Below are 12,244 nucleotides of genomic sequence, written 5' to 3' on the forward strand. Positions count from 1 at the left end.
CGTACTATATGTTGTATGTTACAGAGATCTCTTATTATATCGTTCGGTATTTTGTCTCTCAGTGTTTTCCCAGTTATTGACCTCAACATTCTCATTTCTGATGTTCTCAATATCCTCTTGGTTTCTGCTGTGTCACATCTTGTTTCTATCGCATACGTCATGATCGGTCTTACACATGATTTGCATATGCGTACTTTCCCATCCAGCCTCATATTTATATTTCTCCAGATGACATCCTTCAGAGATCCTGACACGTAATTGGCTTTATTTGCTTGCTTTCGGACGCTCTCTTTAATATCTCAATAACTGCATATTTCGACTCACAGATATTAGAATCTCGAAATTTGTCCAATTAGTTCGTTGTTAATTACTATTTTGCATCTCATGGGTTCCCTTGACACTACCAGGGATTTGGTCTTAGCTGTTGATATTTTCATTTTTCGCCACTGTATTGGAAGTTTGTGCCATTCGCTGTAGGTTATCCTCGTTATCGGAGATTAAGATTGCGTCGTCAGCATAACAGAGGATTTGCTATTTGTTTTTCTGCCATCTTATATCCTTTTCCTGTACTTTTAATGTTTTCTATGATTTTGTCCATTACTAAATTAAAAAGCAATGGACTCAGGCTATCCTTGTCAGATTCCCGAGTTGATTTCTACTTCCAATGTTAGTTCATTCTCGACTTTTATTCTGGTTTTGTTCTTCGTATTAATGTCTTTAATTATCCTTATCATCTTTTTGGGCTGATTTTTCTCCTTCAGCAGTCTTAGCACATCTTCTAATCTTACACAATCGAAAGCTTTGGTCAGATTTATAAAGCACATAAATGCTGGTTTATTATATTCCAGTGCTTTCTTAGCAATTTGTCTGGCTGTGAATATGGCGTCTATTGTGGACCTATTTTTCCGGAAACCTTGTTGTTCCTCACTAAGAGGTAACACAGAAGGGGCGGCGTACGTCGACTGAACCCCCGCTGTGATGTCGATAGCGACGCATCCCTTACTATACTTTGATGCTGTGACACACACCAGACGCTGTTAAAATTTTCGATGCAGCGACTCTCTGGCGACATATCCTGGAACCCATCCACCGCCAATCGGTTTTATGACTTCGACGGCATATCATAAATGCGTGTATCGTGGTACAAAACAGACGTTTGAGCGGTTTTCTAGCGAATTCTGTAGTGAGTGTTGTCAGATCGTGTTTTTGTGATGGAAAATACAGATGTAGAAAAGTTAATTAATGAAATTCAGATGAGACCAGCTATTTAGGATATGTCTATTGATGAATATTCAAACATAATAATAAAAAAACGAGACTACTACTAGATTACAAAAGATAGCTGAATTTTAATATTCAAAATCGGTATACGTCAATAACATTTATTTTTACGGCTTCCAATCGAGCAATTCTCTTAATTTTATTTAATCAGAAGTAGGTAATTAGAGTAGAGTAGAGTAAATTAATATGCTTTAGTTTAATCCAAAATTAATATGCTTTAGTTTTGTAATAATTAGTTTATTTATAACAAAATAAAATCACATAGTAACAAACACAAACCCATATTCGTCGACTATATGAAATGAGGGGAATCGAAACCCAGCCACATATGGTGGTCAAGTGACCTAGTCAAGTAGTAGACTAGGTCTACCACCTAGTGTTTGGTGTCCACCCCTAGTGGGTGGTCCTGGTTGTATTATATTTTAATGGTATGTAGAATACAAAGACAGTATTTTTAAAATATTTAGTTCGTTTAAAAGGATGAAAAACATGTGATACCCACCCGCAAGCTCTGAACAAGCTACGGGGTTTCAGAATTGTGGAATGGGTATCATGAATATTTGTGTCTCGTATGTAACCTGCAACTTTCATAAAAATAAAGATAATAAACAGTTATCTTACCTTAGCGTTACAAATAGTTTTTCTTCTGGCGATATGCTTTCTCTCATAACAGTGTTATTTCTTGTACATGGCTCTTTAATAATTGCTAATAACTCCTGAAAAGATTTTTTAGACATTCTTGTAACATTAGAAAACTTTTCTGGGTCTTCATCAACTTCCTTATATAATGTGTAATAAAATCCTTTATATTTTCGTCTCTTATGATGGGATGTATCCAATATCTGCGATTCTTTTTTTCTTTAATCTAAGATTAAGTCATCACTTTCAGCCATCGTATCGTACAGCAGCCAACACGCGACTAAATTTGACAACGAAATTCAAATCAGCTCAGTTGGTGCTGTTACACCGCGCCATGTGTTTTAAGTCGACGCGACATCGACTCGACGCATGCCGCCCATACGCCGCCTGGTCTGTCCTTGCCCTAATTGTGTATTCCTCACTTATTGTGTACTACATTGCGAAAAAGTATCCTTATTAAAAATTAACGGTTTTACCGATAACTGTATTATAGTAATGAGCCGCATAATTGTTATAATGCTTAATGAGGTTTTCTTATTTTCTATATACCGGGTGTCCCAATAAGAATGGCTTTCGGCCATATCTCAATAACCGTTTATAGTACAGCTTTGAGAAAAAAAAATTATAACAAAAGTTGCCTAGAGAAAAGCCTGGAAATTATTTTCATAATTGTGGGTCCACCGTTAGAGGGCGTAATTAAATATCAAAAATTAAAAAATCTACATTTTACAAAATTTTTCTAATGAAGGGGCACTGGAAATTCAATCATTGAATTCTTCATAAAATTCTGCGCATATTTTATTTCACAAGTTTAAGTCTACCTTTGCAAATAAAAGTTGGGGGTGAGTGGGAACCTTGTTATGACAAAATGGCTGTAAGTCCGGTTCTGCTAAATTAAATTTTGCAATCTTGGTCTTGTTGAAAACAGATCTTTTTCAACAATGTAAGAGTTATAATTTCGGACCTGCCTAATAAGTAGTATGGCTAGGAGGCGTAATTTAATTTTTTCAGAAATCTAGTTTTCTTTGGAAAATATTAAATACAAGTATGCATTTTTAATCTTGTACTATAAAATTATATTAAATTAGCAATAGAATAGCGAAAACCGCATGTCGATACCTTTTTTCTATCTCGAGATATCTTCAGAAACGTGTAAATTTTAAATATTATAACTGTTACTGTCACCGGTAAACTAAGTTAATGAAAAGTAGTGCGCTATGGAAAAAACAAAGAAACATTTGCCAGATGTCAACGTATATAAATATAATTATTTAAAACAACAATAAGACAAACAACACTATAAAATATAACAAAGAAATAAAAACAACTATTTAGTGACGACCTAAATGTTCAAATTGTTGCCCATCATTTTCGATGCAATCATTTACTACACTACTACTACACTACTTGAGAAAATATGATCCAGAGAATACGAAAAGCCACTCAAAACATTTCGGTAGCAGAAATTGAGACTGGTTAATCTACACTTGAAAGAGTAAATGCTTGCATCGAAAATGATGGCAACAATTTGAACATTTAGGTCGTCACTAAATAGTTGTTTTGCAGTCATGTAGTTTTCGACATGCAGTTTTCGCTATTCTATTGCTAATTTAATCTAATTTTATAATACATGATTAAAAATGCATACATACTTGTATTTAATATTTTCCAAAGAAAACTAGATTTCTGAAAAAAATTAAATAACGCCTCCTAGCTGGCATACTACTTATTAGGCTGGTTCGAAATTATAACTTTTACATTGATGAAAAAGATCTGTATTCAACAAGACCAAGTTTCCAAAATTCTATTTAGCAGAACCGGAGTTACAGATATTTTTTCACAACAAAGTTCCCACTCACTCCCACCTCTTATTTGCAAAGGTAGACTTAAACTTGTGAAATCAAATATGCGCAGAATTTTATGAAGAATACGATAATCGGATTTCCAGTGACCCTTCATTAGAAAAATTTTGTAAAACTTAGATTTTTTAATTTTTGATATTCAATTACGCCCTCTAGCGGTGGACTCATAATTATGAAAATAATTTCCGGGCTTTTCCCGAGACAACTTTTGCTATAAAATTTGTTTTCTTAAAGCTGTACTATAAACGGTTCCTGAGATATGGCCGAGAGCCATTCTTATTGGGACACCCGGTACAGTTCCTTTTATGTACAGTTACGGCAATCGTCATGACCACGCTGTCGAAGCCACTGATCTATGTTTCTTTCAGTATTAATAAACCTAATTAATCATAAACGTTTGCGAAACGTGTAGCTTTAAAACTATAAGCGAGACACATAATACCTATATAAAATAAGCGAGAGTAGTAACTCTATGCTAAATGCGACCTCCTGACTGGACCAATTCTAACATTATACTTTTAACACCAATGCGCGAGAGTAATACGAGTATCTCTAAAACTAATAAGTGCGACGACAAAACTGGTCGAATTCTAGATTGATACAAAACTAACTAAAACAAATACGCGAGAGTTTTAGTAACTCTAAACTAATAAAAGAAGCGACCAGATAGATTGGATTGCAAGTGAATACTTTTTCGCTAATACGCGAGAATTTTCACTCTAAACTAATAAATTCGACGAATCCTCCTGAACGGACGAATTCTGACTATTTGTATATGTGGTAAATGTATGTATGTATTTATGAATTTTTTAGTACATAATAAATATTAAAAAGAAACAATAACAAACGACATAAAGCCAAGCAATAATATGAATATTATAATAATGTCTTTTTTTAGTTATTAATAGCTGATCCAAATGAAAAAAAAGATAGAAAAATTATATTGGAGGAGGAAAAATATAACTCAACAGATTTTATGACCCTGTGGAAATTTGACGGGATTTTGAAGTATACGCCACTGTTTTATGGGTGGTATTCAGACAGTTCCTCCGGTGGATACAACATGCCTATAGCGTATTTTGTTACGGGATTGGCAGTTTATGGTTACAGCTTCTTTGCTACATTGAGAAAGTATGTAATATTTCTACTAAGTATTAAATGAAAATAGTTTTATGCCTTGTAGTTCAGTCATTTGGTCAAAAAAGGGGATTACCTGGAAAGTTTTCCGGGAGTTTTGAAAGTTAGTTATTTTATGGATTTTGGTACAAATATATGCTCTTTTTGAATTTCAACTTTGCTACCTCGTATCTCCGCCGCTCGCGGCACCATATTGAAAAAATGGCGCATAATAACAGTTTTTTGGGAATATCTCCTTTCCGACTCATTTTACGAAAAAAAAACATCTATGTACAAAATTAAACTAGAAACCTACAATTTATTTATTAACAATGTCTTCTGTAAAATCAATAGTATTCGCATACCAGCGTCAGAAAGTATTATTCATCTACACCGCCACGTGTTTTTCGTTTATTTTTTTAAAAGTTTCTACTACTGCCTCCGGTATTAATCCTTTCCAGTCAGATGATCTCATTTTGATGATCTCTAGTTTCTCATTTCGCACTCTTTTGATAGAGTACGCTTTTGATAGAGTATGGTTATCCGAAACTCGTATAACCTTTAAATGAAAATAATGTGGATAGTCGAGATATACGGGTTATTGTCAATCTCTACCGTAATCAAAAAGCGAAGGTTAGAATCGAAAATGTCGAATCAGAAGCTATAGAAATCAAAAGATGTATTAGACATGGTTGCGGGTTGTTATTGAATCTGTACAGCGAAGCAATATAGACCAGGGCGGATCTGTGAAAAAACGTCTATTTTTGGATGTGTGAAGTGGCATTCGGATTTTTGCAGACAAAGTTAGGTGACAACTTCAGTAATTATAATTGACTTATGCTCCTTCTCAAATATGCCCGGAACATTAATAAAAAAATTAAAATATTTAAAAATTTCGAAAAACATCGATTTTTTTCTACTTTCTTTGCTTTTAAAACGATTCATTTTGGAACAAAGTCGTAGGCAAATAAACTAAAGATAATTGAATTTTGTATGATAAATGACTGGTTAAAAATGTCTGAAATGTTTACCCTTTCTGCAAAATAGCAATAAATACAAAATATGGGGGCAAAATAAGCCTGTTTTTATTCAATGTTTTTCAACCACTTTGGTTGCACTTACAACTTTCGTATATCGCTTAGAAAATTCTTACAACATACTTAAATCGTTTACCAAATTTCATTAAAATCGACCTGATAGATTTTGCAGAATAATTTTGCAATCAAATTTTTTTTTTAATTCAAATTTTTTAAAAACTTTCTGAAGAAAAAGTAGACCATTTAGAAGTTTGCTAATTTTTTTACATATAAAGAGGTTCTCTACCTCTTTAATACACTTTAGAGAATTAAAATCGGATTATTTAAGCGGCCTCAGCACTGTTTTAAGGTTATAAACATTTTTTTTGCTTATAAACAAATGCAGTGAAAACGTTTGAGTTGGCATAAATTCATTTTCTCGAGAATATGCGTCTCTGGAGGTAAATCTCGAAACAGGTCGATTTTTATTTTTGAATTCTAATTTTTTGGTATATACTAGTGATAATGTGACTAGTGACGTCATTCGTCTGAGCGTGATGACGTAATGGACGATTTTTTAAATGAGAATAGGTGCCGCGTGATAGCTCAATCGAAAGGCTATTCAATTTTGTATTCACTAATATAAACATTAACATAATATTTGTATAGGGTTTGAATTAAAAAAAAATTTTGAATTAAATTAATTCCAATATTTAGATTACGTCATCACACCTAGATGGATGACGTCACTAGTATGATATTTATGTCAAAAAATTATAATTTAAAAATAAAAATCGATCTGTTTCAGGATTTATCTTCAGAGTCGCCAATTCTCAAGAAAATGAATTTATTCCAACTCAAACGTCCTCACTGTATTTATTTATAAGCCAAAACATTGTTTATAACTTTAAAACAGTGCTGAGGACGCTTAAATAATCCGATTTTAATTCTGTAAAGTGTATTAGATAGGTAGAGAACCTCTTTATATGTAAAAAAATTAGAAAATTTCCAAATGGTCTACTTTTTGTTCAGAAATTTTTAAAACTTTTTTAAAAAAATTTAGATTGCAAAACTATTATGAAAAATCTATTAAGTCGATTTTAATGAAATTTGGTGGACGGTTTAAGTATGTTGTAAGAATTTTTTAAGCAATCTATGAAGGTTCTAAGTGCAAAGTGGTTGAAAAACATTGAATAAAAACAGTCTTTTTTGCCCTCTTATTTTCTATTTGTTGCTATTTTGCAGAAAGGATAATAATTTAAGACATTTTATACCAGTCGTATATTATACAAAATTCAATTATCTTTATTTTCTTTCTGTACGACTTTGTTCTAAAATGAATCGGTTTAAAGTTATAAGCAAAGAAAATAGAAAAAAATCGGTTTTTCGAAATTTTTAAATATTTTAATTTTTTTATTAATGTTCCGGGCGTATTTAAGACGGAGCATAAGTCAATTATAATTGCTGAAGTTGTCACCTAACTTTATCTGCAAAAATCCGAATGCCACCTCTCACATCCACCTCAAAATAGATCCGTCCTGGTCTAAAACGCCTCATTAGAATGTTGAAGACAAAATTTTAAGCGGAAAATTTCATAGTCTCACAAGCCACGGAAGATGCGGATACACTAATCATCAATACCGCAATAAATGTTTCACCAGCACTTGATACCGTAAGATTGGTCGGCGAAGATATAGATCTTCTGAGTCTTTTCACAGTTCTATGTACGCGATCAAACGTGTACTTTCTCAGACCAGGAAAAGGAAGAATTTCCCAACAAATATATTCCACTGAAAATATCATATATAAAACAGTTGCAGATTTTTATTTTTGCATGCCTTCAGTGGCTGTGATACAACAGGTGCACTCTTTAGCCAAGGAAAAATGAGGTTCATTAATGTATTCTGAAAAAATCCTGATTTCAATGAGGCTATTGAGGTATTTAAAAATCCAAACGTTGATCCAGAGATTATTGCTAAAGCAGGAGAACGTTTCCTTCTTCAATTATACGGTTACAGTGATGTGAAAAGTAAGAAAAATATGTCTTTAAACGAATATAGATATCCTCGAGAAAAAAGTTTTCCTGTAGTTGGCTTTATACCATGTATTACAAAAAACATAAGATCCTTTATAAAAGGTATATTTGTTAAAGTCCCTATAAAGGGCTACATCACAGAAGAGAACTAGTTTTCGATCAGATGACCGATCATCATCAGTGTTTACGTCATCTACGAGCAATGATTTTTCTTCGGTAACAAAATATGACTTTCTGCTAAGTGAATCCTTCTTTTAGTTTTCGTTAATTTACAATAAGAATCTTAATCTTTATATTATTTGCATTTACAGATCACCTAACTCTTCCGTGGAACTATTTTTTCAGAACCTGCTAAATTTGTTAGATGACCTGCCCCATAAAAGTAGAAAAATTTTATGCGGGGACTTTAACATTGATTATGCTGCTGCTAGTGCTACACAAATATCCTTGGTCAACATATTTGAATCGTATGGTCTAACAATGCACGTTGATTCACCTACAAGGATTACAAAAACTTCATCTACCATAATTGATTATACTGTCTCAGATTTTTCACCCCTTGATGTCCACTCTACAATTATTAATGCTGGACTATCTGGTCATGAATCAGTTTATACGAAGTTTAATATCTTAAGCAAACCCTCCTCGAAAACCCGACGTGTAGGCAGGATTTTTTCCATCCGGAACTTTCGTAATTTCCAAAATTTATGCTTAACCTCTGAGTGGCGCTTTCCTGCTATGGACGTGGATAATAATTTCAGTGCTTTTTTAGATAAGCTTGTCTGTATCTTCAATAAAGCATTTCCTTTAATTGCAATTAAGCCAAAACATCGCAAACCCTGGACTACTAAAGGTATCCGAATATCTTCCAAGAATATGCGTTCTCTTCTCTATATCAGGAAATTTACTACCAACGTCTCTATCACTTAATATATCACCAAGTACAGGGCAACTTATCTTAAACTTATAAAATCAGCTAAAAAAGACTACTACCATAACCGTCTGGGATGCTCAAAAAGTGTTACAAAAGAAACTTGGTCCATAATAAACGATCTTCGGAATAAAACCCACACTGCTCAAACAATTTCCCTTTCAGACCCTGAAAATTTAAATGAATACTTTGTTAATGTGAGTAAAAATATTACATCAACTATTTTGCAACAACAAGATTCCATTGCCTATCTCCCTAATTCAAGAAAAGTCTCGAATTCATTCTTTATAAAACCAGTCGATAAATCTGAACTGATCCAAACAATCAATAGTATCAAAAGCAAATCTTCCTGTAGTACTGATGGTCTATCAATAAAATTTTTTTCTAATCTCCCAGAAAATGTGGTAGAAGTCCTCATCTCACTAATTAATGATTCCTTTAAGAAAGGTAAATTTCCAGAGTGCCTGAAGACAGCCATCATTATTCCTCTTCATAAGGATGGTGAAATATCTAATTCCTGCAATTATAGACCTATTGCACTACTACCGGTACTCTCCAAAATTATTGAGAGACTCATAAAAGCCCGACTTATGTCCTTTCCCATCTCTAGTGTGGGATTCCCATCTCTAGTGTGGGCAGATCAACACGTGAAAAATCAGGCTCTCTAAAAATTCAATTTTTTGGCGAATAAGAAATAGTTTCTAAAGTGATTTTAGTTACAGTGTGTCAAAGACGATTAGTGTTAAGTGAAGTTATAGAAATAAACTTTTGAAACAGACTGTAAGTACAATAATATTAAATACAATACATAAACTTAAAACAACAAATACAATTTAATTCAACATCAAGCCAAAAAAGTAGATCATTAGAACGTTGATTACAAGCTCCAGCAACTGGAATTTTGAAAGTTAAAGGTGGGAACTGTTGAATCGAACTGCTCCAAAATAACGTAAAATAATTTAATTTAATTCAATTTAGGGGTAACACATTCGAAAGAGAAACATATTGCTTGAGAAAATCATCTTCCTCTGGCGCGATAGGTGGGGAGGGTGATTTTATCGCGAGCAATTTCGGTAAGAAAATGAACCCCGACGATTACACATCCGACGATAATCGGAAAAGATATAGAGAAAATGAAGAGCAGTCTTTTTCGAAAAGCAAAAAAGTATCAAGAACCCCAGATAAAAGGAACACAGAGGAAGACAAACTAGACCAAATATTAAATATGATGGCAAACTTAACGAAAGAGACACAAGATCTGAAAATTCACGTAAAAGAAATTAAAGAGGAGCAAAGGCAATACAGAGAAGAAATGAGGGAACTCCGAATTGAATTAGAAGAATTAAGACAAGAGAATGGTGAAGTGCGAAGAGAAAATGAACACATGAAAAAGGAACTGGAAGATGTAAAAGTGCGCCTTGAAAGACTCGATAGAGCAAGAAAAGAAAATAATGTTATAGTACAGGGAATGACAATAGATACGGGAGATAGAAGATTACTAAAAGAAACAATGGAGAACTTTATGAAAAAAGAACTAGATATTAATATAAAGATAGAAGAAGCTGTGAAATTAGGAAACAAAACATGTTTAGTCAGATTGCCAAACAAAGAGGAAAAAATAAAAGTAATGGAAAATAAAAGAAAACTTAAAGAAGTAAAAGAAGAAAGAATATATATAAACAATGATTTAACGAAAGAGGAATTACAAATACAAAAAGAAATAGTCAAAATAGCAAATGATGAAATAAAGAAAGGAAAACGCGTCCAAATTAAGCACAACAAATTGATAATAGATGGACGGGAGAGGAAATGGAATAAGAACAAGAATCAGTTGGATGAGGTTTTTCAAAACGTTTCAAAAAACTAGCAACTGATGAGAGAATACAAGACAATACTTGAGTGCAGATAAATTGATGAGTGCAGATAAATTGATGTATCACAAAAAAGAAATAAATAAGAGCAGACAAGGAAACAAAAATACAAGACGAAAACAAAAAAATAAAAAACATAAAGAACTGAAAATAAGCACATGGAATATAAGAACGATGTTGGCACCAGGAAAAATGCTAGAAATAAGCAAAGAACTAGCAAAGTATAAAATAGATATTGCAGCACTGCAAGAGATACGGTGGGAGGGACAAGGACAGATTGATAAACAAGACTTTACACTATTATACTCAGGAGGAAAGAAGCAAGGACAAAAAGGAGTGGGATTCATGATTCTAGGACAGCTAAGAGAAAAAGTCATAAACTTTAAACCGATATGTGAAAGAATTGCGTATGTAAGAATAAATAATAAACCATTCAATATATCACTATTAAACCTATACTCACCTACAGAAACAAGCAACACAGACGATAAAGACAATTTTTATGATAAGATAGAAGAAGAGATGGAAAAAATACCCAAAGAAGATGTTATAATTATACTAGGAGACCTCAATGCCCAGATTGGAAAAGAAGATTTTTTACAGCAAATTGCAGGAAAACACACCGTACACAAAAACACTAATGATAATGGTCTAAGACTATGTAACCTAGCAACAAGAACAAACATGATAATAAGCTCAACAAAATTTGAACACCCTAAAATGCATAAAGTAACATGGAGGTCACCTGATCAGAAAACGTATAGCCAAATTGATCACATACTAATAAACAACAGAAAACAATCTTCAATGAAGGACGTGAGAACTTTCAGAGGTGCGTGTGCGGATTCAGACCACTATATGGTCGCAGCCACCATAAGACAAAAAGTTAAAATCCAAACTAAACAGAAAAATCAACAGAAAAAATGGAATGTCAATAAATTGCAGAATGCAGATATTAGAAAAAAATATGAAGAAGAAGTAACAGTGCAAATAAGAGAGAAATATAAAGCAGAGGACATCAAATCAGAATGGGACATGATCAAAAAGTCAATAGAAGAAGCTGCAAAAAAGCAGGTAGGCAAACACCAGAAGAAAACAAAAAACGAATGGTATAACAACGAATGTAAAGAACTAACAGCACAAAAGGTGCAAGCAAGAATTAAATGGCTGAGAACGGATAAAGAGGAAGACAGAGAAAGTTATGAAAAATTAAGAAAGGACGCTAAGAAAATTATAAGACAAAATAAAAGAAGATGGGCAGATGAAAAGATGCAAGAAATAGAACAGGAAAGAACAAATAGAAACACGAAACATTTCTATAAAAATATTAAAGAACAAACCAAAAAATACAAAGGTAAAACAAACGGAATAAAAAATAAAGAGGGAATAGTCATTGTAGAAGACACTGAATATAGGCAGGTATGGGCAGATCACTACAGAGAACTCTTGACGGAGGAATACACTGGAGAAGAAATGCACGAAGAGGAAACGGT

General features: G+C 33.1%; 1 protein-coding gene across 3 annotated transcripts in view; it reads left to right on the top strand.

Annotated features, from left to right (window-relative positions):
- Nucleotides 1-12,244, top strand: part of LOC126890744 (transmembrane channel-like protein) — a 164,957-nt gene that overhangs the window by 70,541 nt on the left and 82,172 nt on the right. For all 3 annotated transcript variants that reach the window (XM_050659914.1, XM_050659915.1, XM_050659916.1), the window contains exon 6: nucleotides 4,681-4,913. In XM_050659914.1, coding sequence (XP_050515871.1) covers nucleotides 4,681-4,913 — 233 coding nt within the window. The remainder of the gene's footprint in view (nucleotides 1-4,680; nucleotides 4,914-12,244) is intronic.

The sequence above is a fragment of the Diabrotica virgifera genome, chromosome 8, assembly GCF_917563875.1.
Source record: "Diabrotica virgifera virgifera chromosome 8, PGI_DIABVI_V3a".
In the NCBI taxonomy this organism is placed as follows: Eukaryota; Metazoa; Arthropoda; class Insecta; order Coleoptera; family Chrysomelidae; genus Diabrotica; species Diabrotica virgifera.